At 30.1% G+C, this 19762-nt stretch overlaps 2 protein-coding genes across 4 annotated transcripts; one reads left to right on the top strand and one right to left on the bottom strand.

Moving 5' to 3' along the window:
• Window positions 1-2425: 2425 nt before the first annotated feature.
• On the bottom strand, window positions 2426-11780 carry trbd (trabid). Of its 2 annotated transcripts, none has more exons than XM_065516493.1 (10): window positions 11609-11780; window positions 8271-8692; window positions 7460-8207; window positions 7159-7390; window positions 6985-7089; window positions 6301-6919; window positions 5995-6239; window positions 5698-5909; window positions 3891-4039; window positions 2426-3828 (listed from the first exon to the last, which is right to left on the bottom strand). In XM_065516493.1, the coding sequence occupies exons 2-10, from the start codon at window positions 8396-8398 to the stop codon at window positions 3747-3749; spliced, it is 2520 nt and encodes an 839-aa protein (XP_065372565.1). In that variant the 5' UTR covers window positions 8399-8692; window positions 11609-11780; the 3' UTR covers window positions 2426-3746. The 2 variants fall into 2 exon arrangements, with proteins under 2 accessions (XP_065372565.1, XP_065372566.1); XM_065516494.1 differs by having other exon boundaries at window positions 11626-11777.
• A 1741-nt stretch (window positions 11781-13521) lies between these two features.
• Window positions 13522-16471, top strand: LOC135964296 (uncharacterized). 2 transcript variants are annotated; one of them, XM_065516492.1, is made up of 4 exons: window positions 13522-13626; window positions 13682-13820; window positions 15263-15350; window positions 15427-16471. In XM_065516492.1, the coding sequence occupies exons 2-4, from the start codon at window positions 13692-13694 to the stop codon at window positions 15885-15887; spliced, it is 678 nt and encodes a 225-aa protein (XP_065372564.1). In that variant the 5' UTR covers window positions 13522-13626; window positions 13682-13691; the 3' UTR covers window positions 15888-16471. The 2 variants fall into 2 exon arrangements, with proteins under 2 accessions (XP_065372564.1, XP_065372563.1); XM_065516491.1 differs by lacking the exon at window positions 13522-13626 and having other exon boundaries at window positions 13633-13820.
• Window positions 16472-19762: the final 3291 nt, after the last annotated feature.

The following is a 19762-nucleotide window of genomic DNA, read 5'->3' as shown; positions in this document are numbered from 1 at the left end:
AGGATATAAGGGACATTTTACATCATTATAATTTTGAGAAATTTCAAACACATTTTTCCCGTATCGCCTTTTATGGTTGTATGATTTGTTTACACTTTCTTCCTTGGCTGTTCACGGAGGTGGAATGTAGCCGTCTTTCCCAAACATTTGCAGCAGATTTATATGGTGAAGAGTTTCGTAAGTTGTCTTTGGAGGCTGGCGGTGATGAGGTTACCATGCGTATGCTGGCATTGATAAGACATGCTTGTGAAATGGGCTATATGGATGATTTGTAACATGATTGAATAAATATGAATTTAAAATATAAATTATCATCAAATTACAGTGAATGACAAAACAATAGACATTTTTTTATATTCACAAAGTATAAACGCATAAAAGACAAACATTCTGTAGCCTGATGATCAGCGATACTTACCTCCAAACGTTTTACAATGGCTCATATTTGTAGAGAAGAAGTCTCTTTTCTCAATAGTGGCCGTCACCTTGAATGTTTTGGAGATCTCAACACTATAGATAATGTGGACAGATGTATAAATAATGTACATATGTAAATTCAAGCCTTCACAACAAAATAATTTTTTTGAATACAGAAGTTCTATTATTTTAGCAGCAGTTTGTACATTATACTGTTTTATCGATTAATTAAAACTTGATTTTATATGGGCACTGTATTATCATTTAAAGTAGCAGATTTTATCAAACATATTTACCACATTATCATTTAAATTGCATTTGCAGGTGGGCTACCGATTTCAAACGATAACAAGGTAATGGTAATTAAATTTATTTCAGTAATGGTAGCTTAGCGGTCGTTGTTGTAACAGCTAATAAAGAGGTCAATGACATGGTTAGTCGGCAAATCCATTGGACTAAATGAAGTAGGATTGGCTGGACAGTTAAATATGTGGAGGGTATACATTTGGGAGGGCACGGTCTATGCGGAATCGAAAGGAATTGAGCTAGTTGCTTCATCCCGACCTCAGTAGTTCACTCTATTCGTAGTGTTTAAAGACAAACGCTCACCACCCCGTTTGTCTCTAAACTCTACGAACGACTGGAGGCCACTCCGATAATTTACGACCCATCTTTTAGAGTTGTTGAGCATTGAAGGCCTTCTTCAAGACATATCTTGTGACAGCTGGAGGAGGAGAAGATCCTCGAGTCTTTGCGATAGGTGACAGGATTGCTATTGGCATTTACGATTGTTCCTCAGTAGAGTCCTTCCTTGGTTTGAGGATTGGGATGACTACCTTTTTTCAGGCGTCTTCCTCACTAACAGGTTAAAATTCGTTGTCTGGTACTCAACTCCCCGCTCGCCAAGTTCTTTCAACATCAACATTGATGGCCTCTGCAATTTCAGATGACACAAAAAACCCTAGCTTATTAGCGGTAACGGAATTTGCTCGGTAATGGTATTTTATTGATAGCTGTAATTTGTTTCTGAATTCTATTATTAAAGAAATTTGCAAAAATTAAAAATTAGTTTACATTTGTTGATTTTATTATATTTTAATTTAATTGCTGAAATCAAAAATTGTTATTTTAATAATTTAAAATATTTATAGAACGTCATTTTAGATTATATCGGTAACGGCAGTTGAGCTGAAAGGGTATTTTAGGTACAACCTTGGTAAGAACACAGTTGCATCGTACAAACTAGGATTCCATAAGTAGTAAGTAGATAGCGGATCCAATATATCCTTCTGTAGGTTAAATCATCTACTATCTTCCACCTAGATGATTATCTAGCAATATCATATTTTATAATCTAGAAGTCTTGTTTTCGTATTGCAGCCAAAGCGATAGGTACACAGTTTCTACCGAAGGAGGAAACTTACGCAATACGAATATCAATGTTGCCGCAATACATTTTTTTCTTCTAAGCAATACAATTTCGAATAGTTTTCGTATTAGGCCCCTTTCACATTAGGCAATTAGTTGCGCAATTTTTGTCTGAGAAGAACATTTTTAAAATTTGAGTTCAGATTTGCTTGTACAAGGCAAGTTGGATTGTTCTTTCATTCTTATGTTTGTAAATGAAAAACAGACTTGCGCAACTATTTTACTTTCATACAATTTTTTTTTGGATTTTGATCTAATAGTTAGATATTTGGAAAAGTTTCCATTGTAATGTCAACTGTATATCCTACAGACTTTAATTAAATTTTTCGTTTATCCAAAAACAATTTGTAGTGGAATTATTGCGTTTTGTTACAGACCTCCTCGTTTATGTATAATAACTGTATTGTAGTTTGCGCTTTCAAATTGAACATAAGTTTCGTTTTCACAAAAGGTTATTAAAATAAATGATATATAATAATCAGCACAACAGAATATAACAATCTTATTTGTTTATTGTGAAAACCATACCAAGTCAATAATAATATTGGTTGTAGTTAGTTTAATTCCTTTAATTGATTAATTTGTATTAATTTTTTTTTTTGTATTTTCAATTTACTTTTTTTTTTATTCATTTTGCATAATGATTACAAGAATTTATTTGTTTTCTTTATTTCAATTCATTAATTAAATAACATTACCAACAAAATAATTCAGTTTTTATTTATTCATCATCATATTATGTATATGTACGTATATATAATTAATATAATATACCCCCTTATTTATCAATAAATTTTTAATTTTATAAAGAGTTTATAAAACAAAATTTCATTACAAAAAATTTGTTTCATAAAGCTGTAATAAATTTAAAAATGTATCATGAATAAGGCCTTCTTTAATCTTTAAAAATTCAAATAAGTAAAGAAAAAAGAACCTAATTAAATAATAAAATATAATATAATAAAACAACTATTTAATAATAATTTTTATCTTAAATACCATTTATAATGTAGTACATATTATTAATATATTAATTTAATTATTTATTTATTAATTTCTTTAAAAAAAGGATTGTATATAGAGTTTCTTTACGTTAATTTTATTTACTGCCTTTTAAATTTAAATTATTATAATAGTTATTTAATAATGTTAATGTTAAACTTTTTTTCTAATTAAAATCACCGGCACTGGGGAGAGACAATCTAGGAAATTAATTTTTTTTTAGTAAAGAAATGTAGTTTATTTTTCTTATAATTTCTTGGTTTCAAGGGAAGGGAAAAAAAGAATAAACTATATTGTTGTAATTCACTAAAATTAATAACTACATGAAATATTAAAGTGTGCTGGTTTTATTTTCTGGTTTTATGGGGAAATTCAACTGTTTTCTTATTTTGTATGTTTTATGGTTTAAATAACTTTTAATTGTTGACTTAATTGCCTTTTTCATATAATCCCTTGTAATTTTATCTAAGATTTTATATATTTATGTTCATTTGCACATTCATATTTAAATAATTTAACGCATTCACACTCCACCCACATACATTTCATTTTTGTTGTTTTGTAATATTTTGATTCCAATTGTATTATTTTTATTATTATTATCTTTTTTTAATTTAAAATTTTAGCTAATAAAAAGTGAGTGTATTTTTTGTTTGTTTGGGTTGGTTTTCTTTTAAAGAATGGGATATTTTTTGTAACATTTATTATAACACGGTTTTTATAATTTATTTAGTATTATTTTTTGTATTTTTTTAATAAGTTTAGTTGTAACTATTTCAAAATGAAAACAAATAATGAAAATAAATTCTCTACTAAAATATTTAAATTTATATCAAATATATCATTGTAGATGTTGTTTTAAGCAAATTTAAAAAGAAAAATAACATTGTGTTGCAGACTTACTCTTCATCGGAATCGCCATCACTTGAGTAGCCGATTTGTTGATGTGCCCTTCGCACAAATGGTGCTGTAATCACTTGTCTGTTTGAAAAAAAAACACAGTTTAAATAGTTAAATTGCTAGTTTTGAAATGAAATACTTACGCTATTCTACGGTAATGGTTCAACCATTCCTCCAGCATTTGGGCTACTAAAAGCGGACGTTTACGTAATTTTTGTTGGGCTACCAATAAGCCGCCCTCTGTGACACAGACATCAAGCCATTGTCTCATAATGGACTCTTCACGACCCATCTAAAATAAATAAAAATTTTAATTTAATCAATTTTTAAACATTCATAATTGTATTTTTTTTTTTTAGCACAATTGACACTTCAATAATTTAGCAGTACTCCCATGTTCGATTATGTAAAAACTGCAGATTTTCATAGGAGAATTTAATTGAATTCCAATTAAGATCTAAACTTAATAATAAATTTATATTGTTTAACAAGTAAGAGATATATTTTTCACCAAATTATACGATTTTTAATATTTTTAGGTAAACAAAATTAATTTTTTTCCAGTGTTTTTTTTTATAATTTTTTGGAAAAAAAATTTTTGAATTGTTTTTTAAAATTTTTTTTTTTAAAAAAATTTTTTCGTTTTTAAATATTTTTTTTTAATATTTAGTGAAAAAAAAAAACTTTTGGTGAAAAAAAATTCGGGTTAAAAAATATTTTTTCCGATTTTGACCCATTGTTGGTCCAACTTACTATGGTCTTATTTAAGTCGTTGCAAATGTCTTTGAAATATATATGATTAGATATCCATATTGTCTATATTAATGACTTAGTAATTCAGGCGAACAATAGGTCAAAAATCGATGTTGTCCTGGTTTTTTCCTTATATCTCAGCCATTTGTGGACCGACTTTCTCGACCGAGCCAGAGGAATTCCGAAAATATTGATATATGAATATTGTATGTAAGTTATTTGGGGGCTTCGGAAAGTTGATTTCAACAGACAGACGGACATGGCAAAATCAACTCCGCTATCTATAAGGATCCAGAATATATATACTTTATAGGGTGGGAAAATTATATTGTGGAAATTACAAACGGAATAACAAACTTATATATACCCTTCTCACGAAGGCGAAGGGTATAAAAAGATATTTATTAAATGACCATGAGACTTGGGTGAGTCACAATTTCTTATAAAAGACTTGGGTGAGGCACATTCAGTATTGGGAATGCGAATTAAAAGGAAATGGGGTAATGAATTTTGAACGCGGTTTTTGTTTTCAATAACTTATATGTTATTCTGAAGGATACATATTTGTCATTTATTCTCACTTAGTTATTGAACAACAAAGTTTTATTTGCTTCGACCAACAAAGTGTCATATGCGGGAAGTTATGCTTTACTCCTTTAATTTCCTTGATTTTGACAAGGAAGACAAAGATTGCCCAGGTTAGGCAAAACATTTTGAAGACCAAGAATTGGAGGCATTACTCCATGAAAATTGTTGTAAAACTCAACAAGAACTTGAAAAATCATTGGGAGCTACTCAAGGAGCAATTTCATAACGTGTGCGAGCAGCAGGATTCATCCAAAAGCAGGGAAATTGGGTACCATACGAATTGAAGCAAATATGGGAAAATGTCATAGCTGATAATGGCCAATACTTTGAATACATTTTTATGGAACAAATAAAATAAAAGCTAAAAATAAAAAAAGGCGATTTTTTTAAATCATACACACGATATTTTCTTAATTTACTTTTATATAATTTATTTAATTTGGAATGTTATAGTTTTTCGGAGAAGGTGTTGTAAATCAATTAACCACATTCACGCTTTTTTTAAATATGTTTGAGGTGCTATTACACCATCAACAAGCAGGTAAACGATTAGACTGTTTGTTTGCTGTTTTCTCAATAAAAACGAAAATACCATTTATTTTGACTTACCTCGGCCTGAGTTAGAAAATGTATCGGCAATAATTTCGATTCACAGTCCATAAGCGGCAAGTATGTTACATCCTCGGGTTCATCACGACGCAAATCAATGCGGGCGTAGGGTTCCATTGGTACAAGAGCACTAAAGTGTCCTCGAGTGTAACCTAAAGCTATAGGTGATTTTATGCAAAAGTTTTGATCCCAAAACAAAGGCAAATAAAGTCCTACAAGGAATATACATCGTACAAACGTTGATAATAATATAAATATTGTTTTCCATAAAACACCAATCAAACAAAGGTACAGTACCTTCAAATCTGGCATAACCAATATCTTCGCCACGAAAACTTTTAACATATTTGACACCATACACCACAATGGGTCTACGCAGTATATGGGCTAAAGCAAAAATATGCAATTGTTCGAGAGAAGCGCCCGGTTGACTGGCTAATGATAACAGTGTGGTCCAATCCTCCTGCCACTGAGCTTCCTCCAGGGTGAAATGTAGCATAGAGGCCTGAACCATTTCATATTCCTTCCAGCGTGAATAGAAACTTAAAAGAAATGCATAGAAATATTAAAATATAATTTCTTAAATTTAATTCATTGACTTACATGGGCGCACATTGATGTAAACTATCAGCCAGGGCCCTTCTCAATATATTATCACGATCAAACACACCCCAAGTGGCTTGCATGGCCGAATCCAATAGACAATCGCCAGCACTACGATTCCACAACACCATTAATCTTGAACCCAGACGAGCGGTTATTTCCAAAGACCAATTTAAGGCTGGTGGTGGATTTTCCAATTGTTTTTGAGCATCACGATCTAACAACTCATCGTACAGTTGCTCTTGTATGGGCAAAGGTAGTTCTTCTATTTCTGCCGGCAGAGAGAATGTCGCATGCTCGTGTACGTAAGTACAGGGAAACACGGACTTGCGCATACGCAACATATTGGCGAAGTGACGACGTATATCAGCTGCTAAATCGGGTGCCACATACGAGGGTACTCTCTTAATACCCGGTCCAGAACCGGAAATTTGTGCCAACAGCATGGGTAACATTTCCTCTCGATGAAATCGTATGGCCAAGTGTATCAGTGTATGGCCCACGTCAAAGGCAGAATTGCGATTGAGAGCTGCTATTTCAGTACTGGTTAATGAACGTGCCGGATTGCCGCCACACGACAAGTACGCTTCCACCGCACTAAAGTTATTCTCCACCACACCTAATGTGATTAAAATAAAAGATAATTTAGATAAAATTTTATGAGAATTTATAATTTGAATCTACCTAAACAGGCATTTAACCATTGCCAGTCTACTTGACGTCTTATTTGACGTATTCGACGTTCTTGTCTTTCTTGCATCGTATCACAGTTGTTTATAGTATCTGAACCTGAAAAAGATAAAAAATAAATTTAGAAATATATCACTTCTATTCAATTCATTTCAACAATTCACTTACCCAGTTGATAAATATTTTGCTGTTTATTGAAGGAATTATTTGATGAGACGGTATCATTCAATTTATCACTGCAGGTTACATTTGTTTGATTATTACTAATACCGCTGGCATTATTCTCAATGCTATGGGCGGCGTTGCCACCAACAACACCACCTCCAGAACTATTGATATCACGAGGACTGCCACACATCGAGCATTTGAGACTTTTTGGAAAGTTTTCATAAGTACATGTCTAAAACAAACAAAAACATAGATAGAACTAACGAATATCTAAATTTAAAAACCCAGAAAAAAAACTTACATTGCAGGCCCATTTTTTAATATAATTTGGTTGTTGGGGATTAGAGGAGGATGTTGTAGCAGAAGTGGAGGTGGATTGTGAAGTTAATTGTTGCTGTTGTTGTTGAGTTTGTGAACTATTGGCGAGATTATTGAGATGAGTAGTTGAACCTTCCACAGGACTCAGACGTTGGGCGGCAGCTCCTGTTGCAGCAGCATTAGCACTGGCTGCATTATTACTAGCATTCATTTCTGCATCAATATTTGTTGCTATATGCAGTTTATTTAGCCTCTCTTGTAGTTGTTGCTGGGGATTATGAATCAGATGCTGTGAATTATTCATAATAGCTTCGGCCATCGAGCCACAATCTATTATTGATTTTGGGTCTAAGTTGTCGCTAAATCGTTTATGTTTTTGCATAGCTGAATTGATATTTTGTTCTAATTCACTGTGAGGTGTAGGCTGTTGCTGTTTAAAGGAGGTCACTGAAATAGCACCGATATCTTGCGAGGGACTGTTATCGGAAGCATTCGCTCTTTTCGTATAACATTGAACACAACGTAAACTACGCGGCCAATTTAAATAAGTACACATTTTACAAGACCATTTGCTATCGTTGGCCGCCGTAGCAGCTCCAGCTGAATTTTGTGTGTCTTGAGTTGGGCGTGAACAAGCATTAAAACTAGATGGCTCAACATCTACAACTTCAGCTACAGCAGCACCTCGGGCCTCACCTTCGGTCTCATATGATATTTGAGGAGGGCTAAGTCTAGGGAAAGAATTGCAATTAATTTTAATATTTTTTTTTTATAGAAAACTGAGAAAAACTAACCTGAATATATCCTCATTAACCATTGGCTTAACAGCTTTACACATGGTACACTTTATAGCGGAGGGAAAATTTTCGTAGGTGCAATAATCGCATTTCCATTTTTGTTGTTTTGAACTAGAATCGCACATATTCAATTGTTTACTCCTGTTTAAAGGAAAAACAGTTTCACAGCGACAACAGTAACCGTTTTTTCTTTGGGTTAAAGCTGCAACTGTGTTTCGTTTTTCGTGTTTTTTTTTTTTTGGAAATTAAGTTGAAAATTTAGAAAGAAATAAACGTTAAAAAACGTTTATTTGTATATTATATTCTGCTACTGCTGCGTAGATTTCTTAAATTTGTTGTTTTATGTGGCTTCTATATAAAATGGGAATTTGTTTATTCTATGATTAATTGGTAATGTTTTCGAAATTCGTTATATCGTGCTAAAGGAGAAATAATATATGTATATTAAAACTGCAAATAAATAAATTGAGAAATAAGAGAAATAATTAATTATTTATGTTATTTGCTATAACTTAATGTATATGAAGTGAGTGACAATATATTGGAAATTTTTTTTAAGATAAATTCCGTAATCTCAGCTTTCAAAAATATGACCTTTTACCAATCATAAATGTATTTTTCTAAGATTAATTTAAAAACGAATAGGTTTTCTAGAATTAATGTTTTAAAAGAATACATTTATAGAATATGACTATACTTCTTAGCCTTGTCAAAACAATGGAAACTTTAAAACTTCTTCAAGATACGATGTAAAAAACAAGTAATTTTTTTTTGCAAGTTTTTAAAAAGATTGTAAAACTGGCATATTCAAGATTTGCGAACATTCGTAATTCAGCTCTGGGTGGTCCTTTCAGGTCGTCCTTTTTTCGCTGCCGTCGAGGGATTGCGTTACACTCGCATTGGTTAATGGTTGGCGTCTTCTAACTGTACCGCGTTACGGTTTCTAAAAGTTTTTCACATTAACCACATGTATTCGTTTAGGTTATAATTTATAACATATAATTTGTAGTGATGGAGTACCAAACAAAACTCAAGTTGGACTTAGGTGGAGACAATAAAACTCAGGAGTTGATTTCAAAAAGGTATAGATCGATGTGGCAGTTACTGGACGAAACTCTTCTTAAGAGTAAGCCGTAATTGGTGATGGCGTTATTTTAGGCCAATATATTAAAATGAAACAAATCAAATCAAGATTTGTAAAAATTTTAAAATAAAAATAAGTTAAAAAACTAGAACCAAATATTTTTATATTGGATTCAATATGGACTCAAAATTATACCTCGAAGAATGCTTTATCAGATGCGGTTATAAGGGAATGACAAAATATTTCAAAGGATATGATTGAGTCTATAATTGTTTCAATGTTAGATATTATGTCAATAAAAGGACATGCTAATTTTTTTAAAAATCAGTCCTAATTCCCATTGTTTTGTCAATAACTTAATACTGCAATATGTATTATTAGTTTGTTTTCTATTTCCAGAATTTAATTATGTTCCTTTTTTAGTATAAGAATTCAGTTTCGTTTATTATGAGTTTTAATTAAAGGAATTATGTTGATTCCCTTGCCAGCGAAGGAAGGACATACAGATTTGTGATGACTCATTAAAATGTTTTACATATTTCAAATATTCCATGACTAATTAAAATTGTATATCGTCACCTAAAATGTAAAAGGGCCTATCATTATTTTTAAAAATTTTACAGGAGAGACTAAAAACTAAATAAATTTAAAAGTGTTGTGATTACAAATATGATTTTTTTTCTTTAATAAAGTCGTTATTTTTAAAAATAGAAATACCTAAACAGATGTGAGGATATGTGCCTTGATGCGCTGTACCAATATCCATTAAAAACTCAATTTTTTGGTTGTAACGCCCTTTTGCATTTTAGGTAACGATATGTAAAATTTATACAAATTAAAGTCAGCTAAAAAATACCGTAAAAATATTCTTTCTTTACAATTATGTATATATAAACAATTTATATATCAATACATATTTCTCAACTCCTGATGTTATCATAAATTTTCACTGAAACTCGATTTCCCCTAAAGGCGGGAATTAATTACAACTTTATTCGTTACAATTACAATTGATTCAATATTGTTTATACACTTTCCCTTTTTTTAATATATAAAACAAACAATTCTATAAAATAATATATAATAAAAAAAATAATATAATTCATCACACTCGTAAGATATCAAAGTTCATTTGAATGAAAAGAAATTCTGTAAACGTCACATATGGCCTTCATCATGAACCCATCTACTATTTACTAGCCACCAGCAATTTATATAGAAGAATGCCAATGCAATATCTCTCACATTCATTATTCATTTGTTTGTTGATTTTCTTTCAATATATTTTTGCACAATTTGCCATTAACTACATAAATATGTTAAATATAGATAGTTAAATGGCATTGACTTCCTGGTCTGGTCATCTGCTAATAGTAAATTATTAAATAATCACAATTTAACAAACAAAGACACTAAAGACATACAAAAAATAAAGAAAATTGCAATTAAAATAGAAACAGGCACAGGCACACATACAATAAAAAGTACGACGATTCAGTCAAAGCGACAGACACAAGACACAATTAAAAACTCAATCCTATTTACATATTTGGTGGCCATCAACACCCATTAACATTTTTTCTTTTCTTTTTTGTTCATCTTTTCTTTTGTTTATAACTGTGTTTACATAAATAAATATTTATTTATTTACTGCATTGGCAGATTCACTTAATTTTTGATTGTCTATTCTATCTATCATTAAGAAAAATAAAACAAATAATAAAATAAATAAATAAAAAACAACATGAGACCACGTAATGATGAAACATAAAAATACCAGCAGCCCTGAATGGCTGGCTGGCTGGTTGGGGCAAAAAAGTAATCAAAAGTCAAGCAAAAATTATCAAAGCACTGTCTATAATATACACATCATATTATTTATTACAATTTGCAATCTACATCAAACACATCACATCCAAACAACCAACCAACCATCCATACATTATTGTCATCCACTCATCTTCGCCCCCGTACTACATTCACTTGTTTTTTTTTGTTGTAATTATTGCATGCATATTTTTGTTTAATACATTTATTAATTATTTTCAACACATTTATTCCATTTTTGTATTTTATTGCAAAAAAACTACCAGCGAAAACCGAAAATCTTTACAACTTTCACTTTGTTGTTGGTTGGGTCTTCCTAAGTACGTACAATTATTATATTTTCATTTTCCTGCTGCACTTTTGTTATTTACATTAGGCAATATACAATTTTTTTCGCCTTAAATTATTTGTATTTTCTATTTACCCTTCTGATTTATTTACTTTAATTATTCATGATTTCATTTATTGCGTGATTTTGCTGTTTAGTGGGATTTTATTATGTGATTGAATTTAATAATTTTTCCTGTAAATTTACAAAACGAAATTTTTTTACACTGATATTTTCTTTTAACCAAATTCTTGCGTTTTCTGTTTTGTGCTCAAGTTTCATGCAAAATATATGTCGAGACTGCACTGCTTTATCGACCAGAACTGTCAGAAAATTTATAGAATGCACAACTATAAAACATAATAGAGCTACCATATTGTTTGGAAGCTAAAGCTGTTAAAAAGTGTGTCTAATTAAAAGAGGATTTCTTTCAAAACATTTTTCCAAAAACAAAAAAAAAATATTTTTATATTTTTAAAAAAAATTCTTTGTGATAAATCGAAATATGCTAATATTATCTTCTAAGCACAATAAATTATTCACTCATTTTGTTTTATATCAAGAACTACATACAAGGGTTGTAAGCGAGTGTTTACAATCCAATGATCTACGTGTTTTGAATTGGTCTGATTGGACAGATCTCAATCCAATAGAAAACCTATTTTTGTAAAAATTAAAGCAAGTTTCCATTGTTTTGTAAATCATAATAATGAAACCATTTTGTTTGTTTTCCATTTTCGTATTAATTGCTTAATTAAATTCTTTTTATTTTTACGTATTAATTGTGTATTTGAAAAAGTTGTAAATTAATATTCAATAGATGAAATTTCTGTTTGTGATACAAGTGATGTGAAAATTTGAATTTTTTTATAAAATTATGAAATGTTTTCCTGTAAAACGTTTAATTGTGAAAAAGGCTGTAAAAATTTGACTACACACAACCTCAAAAAAGAGTAAACACCTGTGAATTTTTTGATTTTTTAAGATTTTAGGATTATCATTATCTTAAAAAAATCAAATAATTTATGGTGTTTTACTCACTTTGCATATTTTTGCATTTTGTTTAAGTAACTGTTACTTGCATGTGTCAATTGTTCTTAATTAAGTTAGTGTATTTGCTGGAATTGGATTTTTTTGTGAAATCGTTTATTTCAAATTGAATTTAAAAAAATTATTCATGAACCGATATCGCAGTAATAACCCGAAATTTTTACTGCATCTAAAAAGTACATTTACAAAATGTTGGCAGCCCTTTTATTTACAGTAACAAATACAATTCACAATAACGCCTATTAATTACAGAGTTGTATATGTCGATATGACAGTGTTCTGGTACAAGTACAAAATTAACAAAATATTTAATAATAATTCATATTTTGAATATTTTAAGATAAAGAATTAAATAAAAGTACATAAAATCTATACAAATTATTTAAATAATTTCCAAAATTGTACATATCTAAAACAGAGAATATTGTAAACAAAGAAAACAAAACAATATTAACAACAATAAGGCAACAACAAATGAAGTACAATAATTGCAAGCGAACAATGAACACAAAGAGAACAGTGCAATTAAAAAAATACTCAACTTGAACGAAGATCACACAATCAACGCATCGAGATTAATTTATAAAATTAAATCATTTTAATAATAATAGAATACTAAGGAAGTTATTATATTGTATTAATGTAAAAATAATACAAAATCAAATTACATTTAAATAATTGGCAAATACAAATTTTTAAATTTAAAGATAAATGATTTTTAAACGAGAAAAAGTTTAAGAAAAAAGTGAAAATTATCTTCAATGTGAAATTTTAAAGGAAAATTCCAAAATTTTCTATGGCTTCACGAACTGTTTTTGTGAACATCACAAAAATATCATAAAAATCATTAAAAATAATTATAATTTTGTTAGTTACACTCAGGAATTTAAAGAAATTGTTAATAATTAATTTTTGAGTTGTTTTCTGTTTTCGTAACAAGTAAACAAACAAGTTTGTTGTTTAAATCTTCTTTTTTACAATTTGTTGCTTTTTTTTTGATTGTTGTACCTTTTTTGGGACCCTGGGTGACCCCAAAAACTACAACATAAACTTGGTGAAACAAGGTTTTTTTTATTAAAATTTCTGTGGAAAAAGTAATAAAAATACACTGTTAATTAGTGTTTACGAAATGACGTTAAGAACCCGGGCATTGGTATTCTCCACATTTTTCGGCAGCTGCATAGCTATAGGTCTATTGCTGGTCAGCTTGACCACGAATAGTTGGGTGAAGGCAACTCCTAAGAAACGTAACTCTGAGGTAAGTTAATAATAAAGAAATGGAAGTGATTATAAAACAAAAAATACCACAGCAGCGGCAGCAGGTGGTTGTGTAGTTTTTGTTGTTGCGGTTTTGGTTTGCAATTATAATTTTGAGTACAGTAATATTTAGAATTTTTAATTAAATGATGACTAAATATATTCAACATTAAAATACACATAAATGCTAATTAATAAGAAAAAGTAAGCAAACAAATAGGAAATCTCGATTTTTAAATCGCATCTTGAGCTGGCTTTATGTTTCTTAAGAAATAGGAAATCTTGAGCTATCGATAGATTTTTAAAGGAAATCTTGAGCTAGCGATAGATTTTTATAGGAAAACTTGAGGTAGCGATATATTGTTATAGGAAACCTTGAGCTAGCGATAGATTTTTAAAGGAAACCTTTAGCTAGCGATAGATTTTTATAGGAAACCTTGAGCTAGCGATAGATTTTTATAGGAAACCTTGAGTTAGCGATAGATTTTTATAGGAAATCTTGAAATAGCCTTAGAATTTTATAGGAAATCTTGAGCAAGCGATTGATTTTAATAGGAAATCTTGAGCAAGCGATTGATTTTAATAGGAAATCTTGAGCTAGCGATAGATTTTTATAGGAAATCTTGACCTAGCAATAGATTTTTATAGGAAATTTTGAGATAGCTATAGATTTTTATAGGAAACCTTGAAAAAAGTGACGCTGAAGCACACCGAATGCTCATCCACGATTTTGTTGAATGTGTTTCATCGGTTTCAACGTGTGAGAGATGGTTTGTTAAGTTCAAAAGTGATGATTTTGACACGGAGGAAAAAGATCGCCCAGGGCAGCCAAAAAAGTTTGAAGACCATGAATTGGAGCCATGAAGATCGTTTTTAAACTCAACAAAAGCTTGTAAAATCATTGGAGCTACTCAATCAGACAAAGACGATTTTGTATGTCTGAAATGCTGCTTGCACGCTATAAAAGAAAATAATTTGTGCACCGAATAATTACTTGCGATAAAAAATGGATCTATTACGATAACCCGGAGCGTAAGTGATCGTATGTGAAGCACGGCCAAATAGCAGAATCATCATCAAATCCAAATATCCATGGCGCTAAGGACCATAACAGGGAACCTGTAACGAATACAACTGATTCGTTTAAAGCATGCGTTGGCCGAAAAACACCCAGAAAATGCTTCCAGAAACCGTAATATTTAAATATGACAACGCTAGGCCACATGGTCGATCGATGAAGAACGCTCTCTCTGTGATACGCTTCTTGATTCGTTCTTGGCCTCAAAATATTAGCAGTTCTTTTGGATCGGAATCCATATGTTGCCTGAAAGATGGGAAATGTACAAATTTTTAAAAATAAAATCTAAAAATTTGAAAAATATCCTGCATTATTAAGTCGTACACCATATTAATTAATATTGTAATTTTTTTTTTTTATTTTAGGCATCCAGGGGCGATGTTAATTATGGCTTATTTTATGGCAACAAGTATTTGGATTCCGGATTTGGTGTACGCAGTAATCCCGTTGAAGGTAATTGAAACAAATTTTAAATTCACCTAATAGTTTTAATAGAAATTGCTTAAATTGTTCCTTATTAAATTTTCAGTTTACACCTTCATGCAAACTCAACCAGACACCATGAACTTTTGGCTTTGGCTTATAACAGCTTTAGGTACGGGATTTGGTTTACTAAGCTGTGCCATTTCAGCCATAGCTGCTGTAGTTAAAGCAGCCTCGGCCTCTAAAAAACCTGGCACAATGTTTGTGCTAATTGCCTCAAATATCTCATCAGCTGCCAGTCAAGTTGTTGCCTTTATCTGTTGGCTTATACAATTCTATCAATATTTACAGCACAATGTGTTGGCGGTGGAGGACCACAAGCACAACTGGTATAGTCATGGTTTGGCCTCATTGGGTTACAGTTTTTATATGGTCATCATATCAACTCTAGTCGTGTTAATCAATTTAATAATTCTGTTGTATGCCAGACATTGTGAACATCGCTATCGCCAAAGTCTGGAGCCACCAAGTGAGGAAAAGAATCAAAGTGCTATAATGTTGTATTAACCGAACAATGTACTTAAATAATTAAATTCATTGCAACGTTTAAGTTCATTATGATCGCTTTAAAAAAAAGAACAATGTCAATCCAAACAAACAAACTTTGTACAATTTAATGAATATATTGCCTTTATGCTTTTTTTCACTTTGTGATTAAAGTAAAGAATCTCGTAAATTACTCATACTTACTACATATTTGTATAATACATACTTAAATTTCTTTATAAACTTGTTTATCACTAAATTTTTAGTTAAAATTATATTCCAAGTATTACTTAATTTACTTTATTAAGCAATAGTTTTTAAATGTTTTTCTTTTCTTTTTTTAAATCTAAAAAAAGTTTAATTCTAATTTATATTTTTAAATACTTGCGCATTTACTACGTTTTACTTACTTAAATCTTTAACAAATCTCATATAAACTACTATATGTATACATTTTTATATTTTTGATTTTATTTTTATTTAAACCATTGCATCTTTTAAACAAAACTGTACTGTAATCAAACAGTTTGTTTTATTGTAATAAAATGGTATTTAAGTCATTTTAAAATGTTAAGTTTTTGAATAAAATATTTTAAGAAAAGTAATCTTTTTTAAATGGATGTTTTTTTTTTTGAATTTCCAACATGTGGAGTGAAATATACCCCCGGTCACAGAGTTCTATTCAGATCGAAAGTGGAAATAATTTTTTTTTTTTAGAATTTTCCTTCTTTAGAAAAAGTAAAATCGAATGAAGCCAATGAAGCCAAATACCCTTTGAAATTGGCTTCATTCGGTTTTACTTTTTCTAAAGAAGGGTGGATCGATTTTTTTTCACAAAAAAACGTATAGCAGAAACGCAATCTACGGAAAATTCTTAGGAATTTTCCCCAAGAAACCATAGGTCTAAAATCGAATCCTATCTTGCGCATTTCGTCTTTTATCCAATGATATTTCAGTATTAATTTTTTTTAATAGTTTTTTATTGGTTAAAAGACGAAATACGCAAGATAGGATTTGATTTTAGACCTATGGTTTCTTGAGGAAACTTTCTTAGAATTTTCCGTAGATTGCGTTTCTGCTATACGATTTTTTATTTTTTGATCGTCCATACAATTCGAAACTCAATTTCCGCCATGTCCGTCTGTATGTTGAAATCAACTTTCCGTAGCCCCAAAATAACTCACATACATTATTCATACATCATTATTCATCAGTTGTAGACCCGATTCGGTTGCTATTTAAAATCGAGAAAATCGGCCCACAAACGGCTGAGATATAAAGAAACAAGTAAGAGAGCTATATTCGGCTGTGCCGAATTTTATATACCCTTCACCAAAATATACTTTAAAATAAAAATTTTAAATATTTTTAGGTAAACAAAATTTAATTTTTTTCCAGTTGTTTTTTCGAAATTGTTTTTTTTATTTTTTTTTAATTTTAATTTAAAATAGGTCAAAAATCGAGGTTGTCCTGGTTTTTTCCTTATTTGTGGACCGATTTTCTCGATTTTAAATAGCAACCGAGCCGGAAGAATTTCAGAGATATTGATGTATAATTCGTGTATGTAAGTTATTTGGGGGCTTCAGAAAGTTGATTTCAACACACAGACGGACAGACGGACATGGCTATATCGACTCCGCTATCTATAACGATTGAGAATATATATACTTTGTGGGGTCGCAAATGAAAAATGTAGAAATTACAAACGGAATGGACAAACTTATATGTATATACCCTTGCCACTCATGGTGAAGGCTATAAAAACCAGGACAACCTCCTTTTGTATCTACGATATCGACATTTCATTTAATTTGCGAATAATTTTATATTTAATGTTTAATCTTTGAAAATTACCACTTGTAAATATTTATCAGGGTACACTTTACATCACTGCAATACATTTTTTTAAAAAACTATGGTCACTGTTTGTTAAAATTGAAATTATTGCAATATTCTACATTTGAAGCGTTGCAAAAGTCTACATACGACTTTTACTTCTATACAAAATTGTTATGATAAAGCCGTTAATTTCACAATTGATCAGTTGATTTATATTTATAGTAGCTGAGTGTGTGAGATTTGGTGCTAATTTTTTATTAATTGTAATACAATGAATCTCATAATGGCGAAAATATAGGAAATATCCGCCGACTTCGGAACATTAGTTGTCAAATAAAGGAAAATTTACGGCAAATGTGTCAAAATCTAGAGTCCAAACTATCCATAGGAACTATAAACGGTTTGATAGATATGAAAGTTTGTCACGAACAGGATGTCCATTAAAGTTTGATGAAATTTTATGGTGTAAAATTGTAAGAGAAGTCCTAAAAATTCCAAATAAATTAGCGTAGAATGAACAAAAATATACCAAAAAGGTTATGGAATTGATGTCGATGCAGATACAATTAACTGCTTCTTTAAAAAAGCTGGACTTCTGTCGTGCATGGCCAGATAAAAACAGATCATTAGTCGCAAAACTCTACATACGATTTAATTTCTTCAATACTTTTCCATTTAAATTATCCTATTTTTTGGGAAAGGATTATTTTTGCAGAATAATGTTAGTTTAACATTTTTGGTTACGATGGTCGCGCAAGACTTTGGAAAAAGTGAAAATATTTACAAGTGGTCATTTTCAAAGATTAAACATTAAATACAAAATTATTCGCAAATTAAATGAAATGTCGATATCGTATGCAGAGTTTTGCGACTAAGTGTATATCAGGATTACTGAGTCATTAATATAAACGATATGAATATCTAATGATAGATATTTCAAAGACCTTTGCAACACCATATTAAGCCTACAATGGGTCAATATCGGGAAAAATTTTGAAGTGAAAATTAAAAAAAAATTAATTTTTATCTTTAAATTTAGTTTACCTAAAAAAAATTAAAATTTTTATTTTAAAGTAAAATTTGGTGAAGGGTATATAATAGGGTATTTAATCGATTAACCGTTAATCGGTTAACCGATTAATTTTTGTCGGTTAACTGTTCGAATAATTTAAAATTGACGATTTTAAAATAACGAATAAACCGATTAATTTGTGTCGATTAACTGAAATGTCTCCTTTTTGCACTTTATACAGAATTATTTTTTAAAATTTAATTTCTTAACTCGTGAATATCTTCTAGCAATAGTTATTTGAAGTATAGTACGGAAACTGAAACTAAGGAATTTGGAAATGACATTTTTTCTAGAATATTCTATGATGAACTTTGTGATACTGAGTTGAAGGACGACATGGTAATAGACGAAACTAAAGACATTACTGAAACGAGTCTTTAATCAGTACTTAACGATACTAAGTATTAAAGTATTCAAAATCTAAAAAAATATGCTTATAAAAAACTAATATAGATCGTGCCTTATTTTCGATTTTTCGAAATCTACAATCAGTGAGATATTTCAAGTCAAGTTTAATTAAAACTAAAAAAATCGTTTAAGATTGATGCATTTAAATTACATTCTTTTTTAAAAAGATTATTTCAGAAGATCTCCTTAAAATCTAAAAAAAGAACTCACATGTGTATATTTTTATTTATTGTTTTGTTTGTTTTTATGTTTTTGTTCTTTTTAGTAACAAAATGCTTATATAAATAAGTATACAAAATTCGCGTTTTTCTTTTCAATTTAAAATTAAAATATAAATTATTCGGTTAATCGAATAATTTAATATTAACCGATTATTAACCGATTAAATCTAAACCCCGATTAATTATTTGCTCGATTAACCGATTAATCCAAAAACCCGATTAATTGAATACCCTAGTATATAAGACTCGGCACAGTCGAATATAGCTCTCTTACTTGTTTCCCTTAAAATGTTAATCCTCTAGTTCTTATGTTTTCAATAATATCAAACAATTGTACATACCGCATATATCTATCC

Source organism: Calliphora vicina, chromosome 1 (genome assembly GCF_958450345.1).
Source record: "Calliphora vicina chromosome 1, idCalVici1.1, whole genome shotgun sequence".
Classification (NCBI taxonomy): Eukaryota; Metazoa; Arthropoda; class Insecta; order Diptera; family Calliphoridae; genus Calliphora; species Calliphora vicina.
Note: the sequence above shows the minus strand (reverse complement) of the source record. Positions and strands in the feature narration are given on the sequence as shown.